Source organism: Balaenoptera borealis (assembly GCF_965194805.1).
Source record: "Balaenoptera borealis genome assembly, chromosome: 18".
NCBI lineage: Eukaryota > Metazoa > Chordata > Mammalia > Artiodactyla > Balaenopteridae > Balaenoptera > Balaenoptera borealis.
The window spans coordinates 7,765,661-7,784,877 of record NC_138877.1 but is presented as its reverse complement, the minus strand read 5'-3'; the positions used below and the strand labels follow the sequence as shown (position 1 = coordinate 7,784,877).

The following is a 19,217-nucleotide window of genomic DNA, read 5'->3' as shown; positions in this document are numbered from 1 at the left end:
CATGTAAGACGTGATATTAACATAACTTTCATCCTGGCTCCAAGACCCTAGTTATGTAATATTCCAGGGCAACTCAAGGATATTGTGAAATCTCTTTAAAAAAAAGGAAAACTAAATAAAGTTTAATATAGTTCAACTGAAAAAAGATATAGCTGGCATTAAGGACTTTTGGAGGTGGAAACATCGATCACCAATTATATGAATATATTTGTTCTACTGGGTACATAGTCAAAATATAAATCTTTACCAATTGCCAAGAGCCCAAAGACCTGGGTCTAAAGGATGCTAGATTGAGCTGTAAATATCAAAAAGAAAGAAAATAAATGCACATTTAAAATACATTCAACTTTGACTAAGAGTTAATGATACAATTTAAGGACTTTTAATTTTTTGTTCTTAATTATAACTGGACCTTGGACAATTGTTCCTTAGGATCTTCCGAAGATGCTGGGTTTAGCAAGAGAGAGGATATAAAAGTCATATTCAAGGACCTGTTCCAGCTCAGGTAAAAATAATAAATGTAAATATATATATATATATAAATATATATGTTGTCACACGACCTTATGATGGGATGATATGCAGTCATTCACTATGATATTTACAAAGAGTTGTGACGCTTGCAAAGTGTTTATGGTAGTGAAAAAAAAGAGCAAGATTCGAAATTTTTATATATAGGTTGAGTCCAAATATTTACAAGAAATGTAGAAAACAAGACAAATGGTGTGGGGTAGGAGAAGATTTAGGGTTACGGTTGTGGATGGAGTTTATTTTTCTGTCTTTATGTCCTTTCACATTTTTCTAATGAAGATGTATTACATTTGTAGTTGTGATTTTTGACAAGTTTTAAAAGACAAATTCATTTATATGCCTTTTCTGAACTCAGTCATTCTTAATTAATCCTTTTGTTATTTTTGCAAAGATTAGAGTAAAAGAAGCCTTTTAGGTATTGATACTGATTAGGCATTGATTTTATGTATTGATACAAATAGATATTCCAAAGGACCGTTGTAGTGATAATCTAGTTTCATGTCAGAATGGGTCAGAAAGCTGATTCAGGCAGGGTTCATCTAGAACAGTACATGGTATAGTGTATGTATCTGTTGAATGACTCTCATGATTATTAAGTGTTATCTTTTAATGTGTAAACAAAAGGTACTCCTTTTATTCCTCCAGGAAAAACCAGATGGCATAGAGTCTAGTGAACAACAACGTAAAAGGGAAAAGAGGCAGAAACCAGAGGATAGCTCCAAAAGAGAGATTGGGTGTTTATTTCAATTGAAGCTGAGCATCAGAAAAGACCTCTTCTGGGGGTCAGAGAAGTTTAACTGAGAGCTTTGCTAGAACTGAGACTGGAATCGAGGACCCTGCAGAAACAGGGCTCTGTTATTCAGGAGGAACAGCGTGGCCTAGTGCTGGGTGGACAAAGAAGAGTGGAACTTCGCCAGCGTCAGGCAGAAATCAGGATGACGGTAGATAAACCTGGACCTGACTTATGAGGCTGGACAGAGCTCTCCACACATGGGATCTGAGTCACCTGAACCAAGTGAGGCTCTATTTTATTACTTATAACTGCCCGCCCGTGGACAGATTGCACCCTTGTCAATTACACTTTTTTTCTGGAGGAAAGTGGTTTTCACCACTCCGCTAGCAAAGACTGGCCTGCGTGTGTGTCGCTAGCGTGATCACAACCTCCCCAGGAGAAAAATACAGGGAGGATGACAGACTTTGGGCCAAGGGCAGAGAGAAGAATTTCAAGCTCTTCAGGAAGTCAAAGCAGGGACACAGAGGTCTGGCTGCTGAAGCGCGCTCCCGGGTATCTTTGCCACAAGAAGCAACGCTGATTAAATTGGCATTCCTTATCACCGCTGCTGTTAATTCCTTGGGAACATGCATGTTTCCACATAGAAGCTTGTCTCTGTAAAATTATCACCATCTCTTCTGTAACCCTTTCCTTTATATGACCGCTTGCCATGGATGCTGAAGGGGTCAGTTTGGCTGGTCCTGTCGACTGTACCTTAAAACACATCCAGAATCCAACCACACGCCCTCCTCTGCTCCCTCCCACCCCGATCATTCAAGTCATCATGTTTTCTTACCTGGATTATGGCAAAACTCTCCAGATGGATTGCCCTGCTTCTCCTTATGCCCCTCTGTAATCCATCCTCCATATGGCAGCCAGAGTGATTTATATAAAACCTAAGTCAAATGCTGACACCGTCCTGCATTAACATCAAGCCACACTCTTTGCTGGGCCCCCCAAACCTGCACTAACCATTTCTATCCGACTCTGACTTCATCCCCTGCCCTGGCTCCCACACGGATCAAGTTCAGGCCCCACCAACTTCTCCATTTCTTGTCCTCCTCTCAGAGTCTTGGTCCCTTTGCTTGGAAAACTCTTACCTACTCTTTTTTTTTTTTTTAAGTTCGGTTTTTATCGCAGATATCTTTAAAAACTGCGAATTTTCAAATACAACGGCCATATATAAATACCGCGTAAAATCATAACATTCTGCTAGGCACATGGACCACACTGTTTTGTAACCGTGTCCAAGTCTGCAACAGTGCACAACGGGGTCAGGGGTGAGGGGGCTCGCCTGGGGAAGAACATAGGTGACTGGACCCCCAAGAGGTCTCAGTGGTGACATCTCCTTGGTAACTTTACCAAAATCCAGGCTCTGGACATCGGTTTTCCCTCTTCTCTTAAGTGGCTTTTCTTTCGGGCATCAGGTCTCAGCACAAATATCCCTCCTCAGATCTGCCTTCTCAACCCCCACAGTGGATGGAAACCCCCCTTGGAGTCTCCCTGCCCTGTCCCCCTGGGTCATTTTATTCATAGCACTTAACACAACCTGAAGTGGCAGTATCTGTTTTAGTTGTTGTAGTGGTTTTCTAGAGCTGCCTTAACAAAGTACCACAGACTGAGTGGCATAAGCAATGGAAACTTATTTTTAAAAAACACAAAAAACAAAGACATTTATTTTCCCACAGTTCTGGAGGCTGGAAGTCCAAGATCAAGGTGCTGACAGGTTAGGTTTTGTCCGAGGCCTCTCTCCTTGGCTTGCAGACGGCCACCCTCTTGCTGCCTGTTCACATGGTCATCCCTCTCTGCACATTCCTCTGCTGTCTCTCTGTGTGTCCTAGTTTCCTCTTATAAGGTCACCAGTCAGAATGCAATAGGGTTCCACCCTAAAAGCTTCATTTTTAACTTAATTACCTCTTTAAAGCTCTCTCTCCAAAAACGGTCATATTCTGAAGTACCGGGGGTTAGGCCTTCAACATGTGGATTTTGAGAGGAACACAATTCAGCCCATATCAATTACTTGCTTGCTTTCTTGCTTACCTGTTTATTTTCTGCCTCTCCATACGAAATTTTCATCATCGCAAGAGCGGAGATTTGTCTTTTGTTCACTCTGTATCCCTGCTGTTCACCGCCATGTCTTTTCGTAGGAGGTGCTAAGGGTTTATTTTAAAGCAATGAACAGTCAGTGGTTTTGCATAATATTTTGTTATCTTTCCCCAATGCACCCCATTTTTCTGAAAGATTTTCATCTCCTAAACTGCATTTATTAAGTTTTTATTAATAGATCTTTCCATGGGATGATCAATGCCATCATGTTCCAGCCAAAAATCCAAGAAATGTGACATTTGAGTCTCCTGAGCAGCCTTATCAGTTACAAATATACAACTTCTATTAACCATTTTAAAGAGTTGAAATTATTTCAAGGATTCTTCCCTCCTCTCTCCCCCATCACCATCTTTTCAGATCCCTGACGTGAAGGAACTCAAGCTGGAGACCTAGTGGATTCACCCTTACAGGATGTGCCTCTCTAAGTTTTCCTCTGATTCTAGAATCAGACTAGAATACATGGGCTGATCAAAACCTAGAAATGTCAACCCTCCACCCAGGACCATATATTCGTTTACTTGTCAGTGTGAATAAAGTGAATTCCAGCCAGTTAGGTTAGTTGCGCTAAAAACAAAGGCTGAAAAAAGACCATCCGCTTTAGCTAAAGAATCCATAATGAACCATCCCATAAAAAATGATCGGTTCCAAAAATGGTAGGTCCCTGTCCTTGATCTGAAAGCTTTGTGCATCTTGCCATCAGCAGGAAGTTTTTACAAGAATGGAAATAAACACACCCATAGTGCTATAAATAAAGGGTGAATAAGGTCGCCAGCGCGAAGGTATCCCAACCCAGTAAAGCACGGGGACCACTAGGCAACTGTTCTGAGAACCACAGTGCCCCCCCGACAATGGAGGTACTGATGGTTTTTAATCAAAACTTTTAATTTTATACTTAGCCTCATAAGAATTATTGTTAATATGATTTATTCATAAACTTGAGACTTCGCACATTTGATTTACCACAGAAACTAGAACAAAACAGCACATGCCCATTTAAAGAATGCACGTATGCTGAAATATAATTGGAGTTTAAATTTTGGGGAAAAAAAAGCCACCTCCAATGCCAACAAAACCCTCCCCAAAATATTTTTATAACTGTTATTTAGCATATTCCAAAGGAATAACCTTATTCAGAGGAAACTGGTTTTTTAATTTAATGACCGTACAAGATAAGCCCCAAAGAACCACTAGGTGTAGGGGAAAGCACACTCAAGTTTCAACAGAATCATCTTTCATTTGTTCCATGTGCAGCCTGCAAGGAAATCTGAATTTGAAATTTGACAAGTGCTTCTTTAGAACACTTTAAAAAATGAGCTTTGGGCCACTTGTTTATGTCCTAAAGGGATGGAGCTTGCAAGAAAAAGAATAGCAAAAAAGCACAAGATCTGTTCAGGCCTCCAAGTATTTTATAGTGTCAGGAGATGCATTTAAGCTTGCCACCATTTTATACTAATAAATGTTAGTCGTGTGATTTGATTTTAAATAAATGGCAAAGTTTTATTTGATTTCTTTGACTACATCATGATGCAGAGCTACCTGGAATCATATTTGTACAGAAAGTAGGAACACCCTTCCAGGAATAAGAGAACCCCAGGGGTGGATTTAATGGATAAATTATATCCTTAGAAGAAACTAAACTCAAAAGCCAGCATTTTATGATTCCAATAACTTATTTCTGGGTCCCTAAAGCTACTTATCTGTTTTTGTTCTTTATGGAAGAAAAGTGTATATACATGAGCTAAAGAGAGTGACGCTTATGTCCTTCTAAGGTTTTAACTCAACTCTGCCACATGAGTTAACACAAACTGCCACACGATACTTTTTCTAATTATTCCCTGCCCTTCTCCTTAATCCTTCTCAGAATTAAACAGATCTGAGTCTGAATCCCAGGGACCTTGAGAAAGTTATCTATCTCCTGAGTCTCTTCTTCATCTGTAAAATTAAGCAAAACGATGTGACCTCACAGGGTTGTTGTAAAGCTTGCATGAAATAAAGGATGTAAAGCCCCAAATGGTGCCTGACACATGGAGGTTGCCTAGGAGAGCTGGTACCATTCAGTTCGCCTTCTGCTGCCCCCTCCTTTTCTTTATATTCTCCTCTTGTCTTTTCCTTCTCTCTCTCTCTTTTAAACCATTTTTTAAATTGAGGTGTAGTTAATTTACAATGTTGTGTTAGCTTCAGGTATACAGCAAAGTGATTCAGTTATACATACATATACATATTCTTTTTCAGATTCTTTTTCATTATAGGTTATTACAAGACATTGAATATAGTTCCCTGTGCTATACAGTATGTCCTTGTTGTTTATCTATTTTATACGTAACAGTGTGTATATGTTAATCCCAAACCCCTAATTTATCTACCCACCCCACTATCCCCTCTGGTAACCATAAGTTTGTTTTCTATATCTGTTAGTCTATTCTGTTTTGTAAATAAGTTCATTTATATCATTTTTTTTAGATTCCACATATAAGTGATATCATATGATATTTGTCTTTCTCTGTCTGACTTGCTTTACTTAATATGATCATCTCAAGGTCCATCCATGTTGCTGCAAATGGCATTATTTCATTCTTTTTTATGGCTGAGTAATATTCCATTGTGTATATATGTACCACATCTTCCTTCTCCATTCATCTGTCGATGGTCATTTACGTTGCTTCACGTCTTAGCTATTGTAAATAGTGCTGCTTTTTTGAATTAGAGTTTTCTCCAGATATATGCCCAGGAGTGGGATTGCAGGATCATATGGTAGCTCTATTTTTTGTTCTTTTAAGGAACCTCCATACTGTTCTCCATAGTAGCTGTATCAATTTACATTCCCACCAACAGTGTAGGAGGGTTCCCTTTTCTCCACATCCTCTCCAGCATTTGTTACTTGTAGACTTTTTAATGATGCCATTCTGATTGGTGTGAGGTCTCTTGTCCTCACTTTCTGTATCCTGAAAACAGGCAGACACAGGATAGAGTCTAGAAGGTTTGTGGAGGAACATTCCATGTTCTTTGCCCATTCTGTTACCTGATTAAAACCCCGTGCAGTATGAAAAATTGCAAGTGAAAGAGCTTCACAAAATCATTCCCATCCATGACTTTGTAATTGGTGTAATTGCCCTTGGGCAAGTTAACTAAACAGCCTAGGCATAATCCACAAATGCAAGTGTTGAGAGCTAGGAGGAGACGGAGAGGGTCAAGGACCTTGCCCTGGGCTCCTCAGGGAAGAAGCAGAGCTGGCAAAGGGAGTAGTAACTATCCTCCGCCTCTTGCCTGGGGGCACGCATGGCATCTGTGCTTGTTGCCTAGTTTTCTGCTAACTCTTTTGCAAATGTTATGCCTGGGTTTACTGCTTCTGTCTCTTCCCCTTCTCTTCTGTTTATGTTCTTCATGTATTCTCTGTAGCACATAGAAATATTTGGGGGTGAAATGTGCTTGAGGCTTTCTAGGATTTAGGGAAAAGATGACTTTGCTAAAATGTAATGAAAAATGGAGATTTTTCAGTGATAATGGAAATGGCTGGGCTTTACTGCTCAAATCCTTAGGCTACCATCATGTGCATTGTAAGCATCACCAAGCACACTTTTGCGCAAATTGCTGCAGTGTTTTGAAGAACTTACACAATAACGTGTTTTAGGGATATCTCTCACGTTAGATTTTCTTTAAGTAGGAAACAACCATTTTTTTTTCTCAGTTTTGAAGCTGGTTTAGAACTCACGTGTGTTTTCATTTTCAAGCTAAATCCAAATGCTTGTGATTTCAGCTCTGCTTAAAAATGGCAAGACACAAATTCACTAAGTAGAATTGGGAAATGTGCTTCCGGGGCTTTAACAAATTAACAAAATTACCATGTTACTCTCTCTTCCTGGGATCCTGAGCTCACCGAAGACTTATGTTCCTACTTCAATGTCACGTGGGTATAAGATCAGGGATGGAAAAGTGATGAAGGTGAAAATAATAGTAGGAAACGTTCAGAGGGATATTTCATGAAAAAGCTAAGCACAAGGTCAAAACAGAAAATTCCTCTCCAAATCCCCACAGAACTTTGAAACTGTCAGAACTGGCCATACCCAGGAGCCAGTGGCAGCTTTGTTTACAAATCAGAAACACAGTCACTCCCTGCTGACTCTGTTTTCCTTGCTTCCCCATGACAATCCGACCAATCTTGTAAAGCAATGTCTTCTTAACAGGGGGATAGTAGGAGAGTCCTAAGAGATGCAGAGCCCGACTGCTGAACTTTCCTAGTGTCTTCAGCTTAACTATCCAACTCACAGCATTTACTGAGCAACTACCATCTGCTCTGATGGCATACAGGGAAGGTTAGGATTTTAGATGTGTATGCATGATACGTCCCTTAAGTGAGAAATATCTAGAACCATCTGCCCCGTGGCCCTTCACTTGACTGGCTTTCCTGGCAGCAGCCCTGAGTGAGGGTTAAATGGAGTGTATGGGACATGCTCAATATTTTAAAGAAGCTGATATTAAGGGAGGAACAAGATACAGGAGGAATTAGAAAGAGTTCTGAGAAATGGGAGAGCCTGTTTTTTTTCTTTTTAAAGATAGGAGAGATTTGAGCATATTTCCATGGTAAGGAGAAGTTTGCCTGGGGTAGTCCCAGCTTCCCCATGTAAGTATCAACAATGCCCCCTTTTCTTTAACTTTTCCGATTTGGGACAACATGTTATATGGTCACCCTGGGCAGAAGAACCTTGGGAGAGGGAGAGACGGAAGATGGAAGACAAGAGAAGGGTTGTTTGTTGGAACAGGGTTCTGGGGACAGAAGGAGTGGCTCCTGGGTGGGTAGAGGGCTGATTCTTAGAAGGAGAGGCTTAGGGCTTCCCCCAAAGCTGATGAGGGAAGAGTATGCATGCTACAGGTTAAGGGCTGGATACAAATTTGTGAGATTTCTTACCTGACTCCTTTTGTCTGTGAAGTAAGAGGACATGAGGTCACAGTTTAGGGTTCAAATTCCATGTTCAACTTGCTTTATTCTGCTAGCCATGAGGCCGACCTTTTCATAAACGTGGTTCCGTTGGTCTCTGTAACAAGAGGCCAACATTGTTGCTGGATCTGAGCTGAGCATGAACAAATAGCTGAGAACACTCGCCCTAAGAGAAGTTGGTTTAGTCGAGTTACTATCACATGTGAAAATCCTAGCATAGCAGAAAAAGTAGAGTGAGACAAACCTGTAGCACTAACACTTGAAGCCTCTATCACTGTATCCCATTTCATTATGGTAATTATAATCGTAGATTAGCATTGAGAGCTTATTACGTGCTAGAAAGAGTTCTCTTTTAAATTTATATACTTTGTACGCACTTTTTTACTTTCATAATTTTTTTTAGATGAGAAAATCAAGTAACTCACCCACGTTTACACATCTGGTAAATGGCAGAGCCAGGATTTAAACCCAGGGCCCACACTCACAACCAATATGTTATTTTCCCCTCACTCTTTCACGATAATCTGTTGATTTAAGTTCATTTTAGGTTTTCTCTTTTATCTGTGGTATTAAGTCAAAGGCTGTGTGCTAAATTAATGACATATGAATCACCCCAAAAGATGAGATGGTGATGCGGCATGAAGGTTCCTGGCCTGCTGGATGAGATGCACAGTTAAACACGGCATTTCTTTCCCCGCTGCTGCCCCTTGTGAGACGGTTAGGTCCCGGCCCCTCTGTGAAGTCCCTGATCGGCATGGAGGATGAGATTGATGGTCATTCAGTGTAGGAAACACGGTCGTGAAATTCAGCCACAAGGGCAGTTGCCCAACAAGGCCTGACTCAAGGACTGAATCAGTCATGACAGAGGCCATTCTTTGGCCCAGGCATTACAACTGGCAACCCCCCTGTCAGTGTGATACACTGGAAGCCTTCAAGAGCACACACAAGGCTTTGGAGAAATCTTTCTTTGATTCTTCATTCTGCTCTCTTAGATAGTAATATAATGTGCAATGCATTTATTGATGGACAGGGTCACTATCTGCCTTGGTGAAAAGAAAAAAACACAATTTGAACAGCGTGGAATAATTATGGATCAATCAATCAAAAAACTAGTGTCAAAAACAATGACTATCTGAAACTAATACAACACTGTAGATCAACTTCCATAAAAAAATAAAAATGAGCAAACAAAAGCCCAATGACTATGGTAGAGGTTATTGGGGTACAAAAGAAACAGAATTTCCAGTTCATGCCACATGCCACAAGATTAGTGTTAAGGACAGTTCTTTTACCCTACAATGATGGGAGTATAATGCTAATGCAGGATTTAAAATTTTTTTTTAATTGAATAGAGTTTTATTACTTTGGGCATTAAAAAATTTTTTTTCTTCATTGAATAATCCTGTGATGGTGGGCTGATTTCTGTGACAGTGGAAACCAAGAATAATGATTGTACTTTAGGGTACCAATTTGATGATACATTTTATATTCATTTGGTATATTTGTCATGACTTAACACAAAGTTATATAATAATTCAACAATTACATAATGCCGCTAGGAACTATTCTGCCTTTTTGTTTCTTGGAACATCTTAGAGGAAACTCATTCTCACGTACATTTGAAAAGTACAGAGAAAATGTGCGTGCTTCTCAAAAAGTTTCTATTTCCTCACTTGTTAAAAGAGTTGAAGATGATGCCATCACTAAGGTTCCTTCCAGCTTTAGCTTTAGATATTCAATAGTGTGGTCAAACATGGGGTCAGGTCAGGAAGAAAGGCATTGTGGGACTTCAGCAAGATGTCAAACACGGGTATTACTTCTCTAGTGGCCTATGAACTCAGACTGCCCAACTCCCATGGCTGTGTGTTTGCAAAAACTTGCTAGAACTATGTGCCATTAAAAAACATAACTCTCGTTTTTTCAAAAGCGAATTCCAGCCTTCACACAAAAATTGTCTTTCTGTTGGCATATTCTCTTAGTCGTGGGAAAGCAATTGAGCTGAGCCTGAATATCATTTCTGCGTTAATGAGGCACACCTCTAGGTCTGAATAGAACATCAAAAGGTAATCCCCGACTTTACAAAATCATGGAACTGGGAAGAGAACATAAAGGTTCATCTCTTCCGTGCACTTACTGACAAGGGTGTTGGGTGTTATTCATTCACTATGCTAAGCGTTGAGGCTACAAAGATGAATAAAATCCAGCTCAGGCCCTTAAGGAGGTTACAGATAGTTGAAGACCCACGATCCAAACAGGAAGAAAGGTGGCTGCAGCCCAAGGAAGAAATAACAAAGCTGCCAACCTGTAGCAAAACTGGGTGTTACCTCCTTCACTCATGACGTGGTGGCCCAGGAGCTGTCTTATGTCAATAAATTATTTGTAAATAAGAAAATAATTTCTTTATGTTATCTGATTGATATCTATGCTGAAATGACCCTTAAAACTCCAGGGTCACGTCACCCATGCCCAGCTGGAGGGCAGATGCATCCTCCCCACGTGAGGGAATCGCCCCAGCTCTGCACCAGGCAAGCTTCTGGGGCTTTATCCACACTGGCCCCAGACCGTACTGTATTTACTGTCCTGTTTCTGCTTGCTCTCTGTGTGTAAGAAATAAACATTCAAAAATGTTTATTTCTTACACACAGAAAAAGGCTCAACCAGATAGAAATCATCTCAATGCAAAATGAAAAACCACAAGGAACAGGATTTTTTTTTTAACCTAATAAATAGCATACATAGTCAGGGACAGATCCAAAATTTCTAAATATGAGGGGTCTCCTATCTGGTTGGAGTTGTGTGTGTGTGTGTGTATAGATATGGGTGTGGGTGTGTTGCTGAAGTTGTGCTTACATAGAAAATACTTGTTTTTACTTGGATTGTGTCTTTCATTGGAGGAGAGAAGGGCTGATGGGGTAACGGGGTGGAGTTCTGACCACCCCGTCACCACTGTGAGCTGCTGTGTGCAAGGTATACGTACATATTATAAACAGGTAGTACAGCTATAGAAACACGTAAGGGCTGGGGTGGTGATGATGGTAAAGTTGGTATTCATATTCACCGACAGCATTCTAAGCAGGCAAACCCTTTGGAGAATAACTTGAATGCACAGTTCAAGAGCCATGGGGAGGCTTATAGACTTGACTCCATGATAACAAGTTTCCGGACTCTCCCCTAGACAAGTAATTCAAAATGCAGAAAGGCTTATTTGCACAAAGAGCATACAATTGCAAGCAACCTTTATGTCCCCCAAACAGAAAGTGATTGTATAAATTATAGTACATGGACACAGCGGAATAGTATGCAACCGTTACAAATGAGGAGTAGGAAGATTAGGTAGCCATTTGTAACATTAAAAAATTTTAATGTTTAAAAAATGAATTTTCATTTAATATTGAAAAGAAAATTTTGTGCATACCACAAATATGTGAAATTATGTACATAAAACAACCTGGAAGGAAATATACAAAAAACAAAAGTAGTTTTTCTAATTTCCAAAGTTTCTATAATATTGGCATTGCTCTTTATTTTAAAAATAAAAGAGAAAAATACATACTGGGTTGACTATGTATTATGTAGTAGAATGACTCCTTGTTTTTGTGGAACTTTGTTAGCAGAAGACAGAGTAACAAGCACTGTATTAGGAGTCAAACCTAAAGGCCAAAACTGGTCTTTCTGATCTGAAAAAAAAAAAAAAGAGTTGGGCTTTGATCGTCTTCAGGACCGCCTAAGGGTTTTTAGATTACATGGGTCCATGACAACTAACCCAAAACATCCAGATAAAAGGTACTGTTGGAGTTCAGAGGCCCTTTTCCATCCTTCTATAAAAACAAATCTCATCATGGCATTCCCCCACCTACAACCTTTCAGTGGCTTCCATCTGCTATCAGAGTAAATCCAAACTGCTTAGCCTCAGTTGCAAAGTGCTTGGTGACTGGCCTCCACTTTCTCTCTCCTGCCCTTTTCTTGCTCCACCCCTCCCCCATTCCCAAGCAGCAGTCTGGGCTTCAGCCATCTCCCCTCCTTGACTCCTTGGCTTCTAGTCTGCGTCTCAACCCGTGCGTGTGTATGTGTGTGTGTGTGTGTGTGTGTGTGTGTGTGTATGCTCTTCCTGAACACCCCGGCTGCTCACCTGGCCTTCACCTGGTTCAACTCCAGATACCTCCAGGCTGAATTCACCTCATTTCCTCTGTGCTTTCCAACTGCCCAGTGCTTGTTCCCATGGTGGCACGTATCAACCCATCGCATGGTATTTTAAATGTCCCCTTCCCCATCTCTATCCCTTTCTGGACTCTGAACAGAGGGAAATGTCTTGAGGTAAAGAGACTTGGGTTGGATCAGAGGAGAGGTCAAGGTCTGGGTGAGTAAATGAACACAGCGGGGCGGGGGAGGGGAGAGCGGTGGGATTATGATTATTCCTTACATCTCTGTGACCGTGGCCACCTTTACAAATCACAGTACCTACAGGTTATCACTCTTATTATTAAGACAAGACTGGGGCAAAGGAAGGAAGCTGAACTTGAAGGAATTTGACATACACAGTGTTTCTCAGTTCTGGCTGCACAATCAAAATACTTAGGGGATCTTTGAAAAATACCGGTGTCAGGTCTGGTCCAGGAGAGTGTGATTTAGTTGTTCTGGGGAAGGGCTGGGGCATCTATCTGTCTTTTTAAATGGTTCCTAGTGATTTTTATGGGAACTGGGTTGAGAATGTCTGGTTAGGGGAGTGTAGGGTTAAAGGGCTGGACATATTTGCAACGCATGTGCAGGGGTGGTCCTCAGGAGTGAAAATAGGTCAGCCAACGTGTCCGGGCTGTTCCCTTGCCTTACACAATATAATTCTTTTCTTCATATCCCAAACGCCTTCAGAGCACGATTCTCAAATCTACAAACACACATAGTCCGTTTATTCTGCTGCAGCAAGAGTAAAGACTAAAGGGGGAAAGTCCATTACTAAACTAGTAACTAGCAAATTATGTCTAGTTTCAGAGAAAAGACCTCGACCTTTTTTGTGGTAGGAAATGAACATTTCTTGAGAATCCTTCTATGATAGGAGTCTTCACATTGGTTTTAGGGGGCTTCATATAGATTTTCTCGTGAGAAAGAAATGTAGTATAATTTTACAAAGCAAAACCTTGCTGTGACTCTTACACTGGGACCAAAGAGGACCAGGCCAGTCTTGGGTAAAACCGAACAGAGGGGGCAAAGGCGGTCCTCAAAGTTCTTCCTTCCACTTTGCCCACAGAGTATGGTATATCCACAACCCTTGCCTCCACCCCCCAGGCATTGCTGCAAACCTTTCTCTGCCTCTTGTGGCATTTTCCTACTCCCAGATCTTTAATAAACGACAATGGATGGCATAATGAGATAATCAAGCAAAGTAATATCTGATTCAAGGTTACTGGTCTATAGAAAATAATGCTTCTCTCTAGTTTAAATTCCAGAGGTTTTTGTGAAGACCCTTAAGGAATGAGCCTAAGATGGGAATCATTTCAGACCCCTTACATGGCAGATAGGGGAGATTATATTTTTAACAGCTTCACTGACATACAATTTACATATCATAAAAATCATCCATCTCAAAATAGCCAAAAGGTAGAAGCAATCCAAGTGTCCATCGATGGACGAATGGATAGGCAAAATGTAATACATACATACATACAGTGGAGTATTTATTTCCTCTTAAAGAGGGAGGAAATTCTGACACGTGGTACAACATGGATGAGCCTTGAAGACATTAAGTGAAATAAACCAATTACAAAAGGACAAGTACTGTATGATTCTAATTATATTAGGTACCTAGAGTTGTCAAATTAATAGAGACAGAAAGTATTATGGTGGTTGCCGGGGGCTGGGGGGAGGGGGAATGGGAAGTTGTTTATTGGGTTTGGAGTTTCAGTTTCACAAGATGAAAGAGTTCTGCAGATGGATGGTGGTGATGGTAGTACAACAGAGTAAATGTACTTAATGCCACTGAATTGTGCACCCCAGAAAGGTTAAGATGGTAAATTTTAAATTATGTGTATTTATAATTTAAAAAAAATATAAATTCACCCATTTAACGTGTACAATTCAATAGTTTTTAGTACATTTACAGAGTTATGCAGCCATCACCGTAATCTAATTTTAGAACATTTCCATCACACCCTGCCCTCCACCCCCCCAAAAAAACCCTCATACCCATGAGCAGTCACTTGAGGGAGATATTTTTAACAGGTCATGGGTGTCATGTGTTATTCTTCCAGGACTTGACTTCATAGACTCTTAGAAGGGGCCTTAGAGATTTTAGTCCCACCCCCTCAGATGAACAAATTGAGGCTCAGAGAAGCAAAGTGTCTTGTCAAAGGTCACACAGCAAATTCATCGCCAGAGCCAGGTCTTTTGATTTCCCGTAGAGTTACTTTTTGTAATACAAAAATGCTGTGTCACTTGCTTCCTTCAAATTGATGCTGAGAGTAGATTGAAGGTATTAAGAAGATGTTATCCTTTCCTGCCGTGGACAGATGGGCTCTTTTTCCAGTCTCTTCTCACCCACCTGAGTCGGGAAGTACAGAGTAAAGAGAGGAGAGTGGAAAAGTCTGCGACTGTGTCCAGTAATGCTCCTTTGTGCCTTAACTCTATTAGGAAAGAGCTATAATGAGTCTTGTGGAGAATAATGTCGCAGCCTCTCTTAGAAGAGAGATTGGAAATACATCCAGGTGCAGGGACTTTACTTATGAAAGATGCTGCCTTTTGTGGAGGTGGCTGGGGTAACCAGTGTCAAACAGCAACACCATGTATCAGAAATGCCAAGGTCTTGGGCTGGCAGTGGTGGTCATTATGTCTCTTGTCGTCGCATGATTGCTGGGAAACAGCAGAGGAAGTGAGTTGAGGCTTCTATACATCCTGCCACTTTCTGCTTCTTGCAGAGCCTTGGCCAGGGCAGTAGTTGGATGAAAGTTGGGGTTTGGAGTAGGGTGAAGGACTAACTTTGTGAGCAAGAGCCTTCAATATTCCTTCTGAACTCACTGAAACATCTTCGGCTGCCCTTATTTCCTGGAGGGTTGCTGGAGAGGCCTCTGTGGTTGCTAAACATGGAGAATGAGGCCAAGGAAAATCATGTAGCTATGGACTCAGAAATATCTATACCAAGTCCTGAAGGCTAATCAGGGCAAGATTCAGGCCTCTTTTTTCTTCTGTCCTTTGGTCTCTCTGGGAATTCAATCTACCCTCCTCCTCCCTGGTTACCACTCTAACTCACCCCAGGATGATGTAGGCCTCCAGGAGTGCTTGGAATTTCTCCAGCCGGGCTACTCAAGAGGCAGGTACTCTAAATGTCCTGTGAGTTTCCATCATGATGAGACACACCTGACGGGAGAGATTGCTGTGGGGAATGACACAGGCTCCTAGACAATGGGGGACACTGCCTGGATTATTCATTTTCAAACTCCTGGTGCCTAGCAGAGTGTGTGGTGTGTTTGTTTGCTGAATGAATAAGTAGTAACGTTTCACATCAAATGATGCATTGTTATTTACAAAGTGATTTATTTTCCCTGCATGAATTTATCCTCACAAGTGCCCCTACTTTACCCCTGGAAGGTAGGCAAGACTGTTTCACAGATGAGGTCACATAACTGTAGGTTGGAGAGGTGGCTTTCAGACTCTTACTCTGTTGGCATTTTTATGCAGGTGTCTCACTGAGACGGCCCTTCCTAAAATACCCCAAGAGAGATATGTATAGGGAGTCAGATAGACATTTGTGGTCTCTGCATTTTGTTCCTAAATCTGGGGTAGATGTATTCTTCATCTAAGTCTCTCACTAATGGTATTATTTTCTGCTGTTTGCTAATCACTGCAGGTGTATAAATTTTCTATTACATCTTGAGTTAAATAGAATTTCAGGGCTAGCCTGGTAAACTGGCGAATCCTCACGTAGTTTGTAGTAGCTATTTCCTGATAGAGATTTAGCATCATACACTATCGTATCTAATACAGTTTTTGGTTCATACACAATTGCATCTAATGCAGTTTTTGGTAATTTCAATTAACTAGATTGTAGCTTTATGGCCCTGGGTCTTCAAGAAACACATGTTCCAACATTCTCCCTGCCTAACGATATCCTTACTCTTGTTGAACTTCTATGACCTTATTGGAAATCAATGCTTCTGATCTTCCAAATGTATTGTTGAGGAGAGACCTAGACGAAATCACTATACAAAATGCTTTGAGATTGCAGGATGTGGAGAGCGTGCTATCCTTAAAATGAATGATTTTGCTTGGAGGTAAACCACGTTTTAACTCTGCGTGTGTACTGTGCACGAGGGAATTTCTCTGTGCAGAATAATTTTCGCCCAATAATTCGCACGATCACAGCACTTCTGGTAGCAGGTATCTCCTAACTCCCCTGCAGCAGCTTGGCTAAAGCGAGCTTTCCTCTCCTAGCAACTGTTGCTAGGAGGGGCGTGGCTTCGGAGTCGGGCGAGGACGCGTTAGGCGGCCCGCTCCCTCCGCACCGCCCCCCAACGGCGTAGACTACACTTCCCGTGATGCTCGAGGGTGGTCTCCGTAGTGACGCATTTGGTGTTCGCGGAGGGGGAGGGGGAGAAGGAAGGCGGGGGCGGCGGCTGTGAGGGGGGGGTCGTGCTCTTCCCATGTCCCCGACTCGCGCTCCGGCAGCTGCCGCCGCCGCCGCCGCCGCCATGTTGGCTTGAGGGGCGATGACAGGAGGCGGCTGCGGCGTCGGGTACTGAAAAGTGGAGGAGGAGGAGGAGAAGGAGAGACAGAGCTCTGAGAGGAAGCGGTTCCCGGGCTGAGGAGAGGAAGGACCCGGGCTCTTCCGGGGCCCAGCCGAAGTCGGCGTCGCGGGGAGCTCGCGAGGCCGGGGAGGGGAGGGGAAGGCGGAGCCGGGGGAGGCGGAGGCGAGAGAAGAGCGCCGGGAAGCCGGAGACTATGTGCCCTGAGCCCCGCGGCTGCCCGGAGGCGCCCGCGGCCTGAGCCCCGACGGGCCGTGGGGTCTCCTGCCGGGCCGAGCGCCCCGCTTTCCCCGCTCGCCGCCCCGGCTCTCCGGCCCGGGCTTGCGCTTCGGCTGCCAACGAGTTAAATGCCCTTGAGCGCGGGTTTCCGCGGCCCGGCTGGCAACGCCGGCCGCGCGAGTTGAGCCGTTTCCCCGCGCCGTCCGCCGGGGGACGCGTCCATGTGTAGCCACATAGTTATCTGTGTACCGCGGCGCCGGGGCATTCTCCTCCTGCTTAATGAGGACTCGACTTGGGAGCAAGTGTGAATCACTGCCGGGCTGGGAAAGGAGGAAGACGATTTAACCCCCTCCCACCCCGCTCCATGTCCGTGTGTCACTCGGCTCGGTCCACCTGGCGCGGCCGGTCCTGGGGCTGCTGTTGCTGACGACGGCGACGGGGCTGCCACCCCAGGAGTTCCCTCCTGCTCTGGCCACACCGCTCCCGGCGATTGTTCCTCTTCGCTCGGAACCTCGGCCCGGCCGGCACCTTGGCTCTGAAAGAACTTATTTTAGGGGGAAGCACGTCTCGAATCAGTCAAGATCGTGAAGGTTGATTTCTGTAGCTCGAAGATTTCTCTTTTTTGTTTGTTGTTGTCTCTTTTTGATTTTTTCTTTTTCGGCGTAAACATCTGGGTATATATCAAACGGCAAGATGTCCAGTAATGTCCCGGCGGATATGGTAAGTGAAGGATAAGAGTTACGACACCCTTTGATTTAATTGTGGTTTCCAGTCTTATTTAATCAGAAAGGATACAGGCGTGGGGTGAAGGTTTGCGGGGGACTGTTGAAAAGACACGGTGCTGGGAGATCTGGAGAAGTTGGAGGGTCTGGTGTCCCTCTTGAGGAAGTACTGCTTTTAATGCGGATTTTTCTCATTTGTGTTTTCTAAATGATTAAAGACAATGGAGAAGTTGGGAACATGTAGCAAGGTAGCCTGAAGTGAAGAAAATCTCTTCCTCTTTGCTAGAAGCCTCTGAACACTTGTGTCTTTAAAGCTTCCGAAAACGTCAGTGGCAGTGGGCAGAGCTCAGGACGGGTGTCCCTGCTAGATACAGAGGTGGGCAGGGAAACGGGGATCTTGCTCGGTGGCACTGATCATTAATGCAGTAGGTACAAGCTTGATATTTCCAAAAACAGGGACGTGTCATCTCTTGGAGAGAAACTTGACCAGAAATTGCTGTGAGCTTTTTGAAACGTCTGGGTGAACAAGTATGGCAACAGAAATATTAAGACGTTTTGGAATTTTCACAAATCTAGGCTGGCTGTATTTTGGCACTTTTAATGAATATTCCAGGACTTTTAGTACCAAATATTTAGTAGTATTACATCACTGGACTTTTAAAAGCTCATAAAACACATTATTGATTGAGCCTTGATCCTGGAATGTTAAGAACCTGAAACAAAAAGTACTCTGCATAAAGGTTAAGGATACGAGACTGTTGACTAACAGGAACCATGTAGGTTTACAGTGCTGGGAGGTGGGTTTGTGTGAGTGTGAAATTACACTTTGCTGTCCTAGGGTCAAACGTAATGCAATTAACAGGAAGGTGAATAATCTTGTTTATGAAAGAATTGAAGTTAACATAGTTATGCTCACTTACATGAAGTTAACATTTGAGTGTTTGTATATTTCAGCGAAAGATCAAAATTGAACTTTCCGGGTGATTAAATTTTAAAATGACAGCTGTTTCAATAAGAGTGAACCTCATTTACAGGCTGTAAAATAAAAATTAAATGGTTCTAACTGGCATAATTTGACCTTGGTTTAAAGACATTTTGCTAGCGTTTGATTTCCCTTTTAGTGCACTATTTAAATGCAAAGGAACCACAGTGTTCTGTCTCTTGGGTGGCCACATAGCAACCTTACACCCTCCTTCCTGATTCTT

The 19,217-nt window shown here is 42.5% G+C and overlaps 1 protein-coding gene and 1 long non-coding RNA gene across 6 annotated transcripts in view; one reads left to right on the top strand and one right to left on the bottom strand.

The window, feature by feature from the left end:
• The window catches only part of LOC309615469, a 270,174-nt gene that overhangs the window by 93,456 nt on the left and 157,501 nt on the right, over nucleotides 1-19,217 (bottom strand). For all 4 annotated transcript variants that reach the window (XR_014236826.1, XR_014236827.1, XR_014236828.1 and 1 more), the window contains 2 exons: nucleotides 8,313-8,439; nucleotides 3,344-3,456 (listed from right to left, as the gene is read on the bottom strand). This is a non-coding gene — a long non-coding RNA (uncharacterized lncRNA). The remainder of the gene's footprint in view (nucleotides 1-3,343; nucleotides 3,457-8,312; nucleotides 8,440-19,217) is intronic.
• Nucleotides 16,927-19,217, top strand: part of UBL3 (ubiquitin like 3) — a 69,893-nt gene continuing 67,602 nt past the window's right edge. The window contains exon 1 of one of the 2 annotated variants that reach the window (XM_082365145.1): nucleotides 16,927-18,010. Coding sequence is in view for 1 of the 2 variants with exons in the window: in XM_082365144.1 (XP_082221270.1) it covers nucleotides 17,984-18,010 (27 nt within the window). In the remaining variant the exon portion in view is untranslated. The remainder of the gene's footprint in view (nucleotides 18,011-19,217) is intronic. The other variant, XM_082365144.1, reaches the window with a different exon arrangement.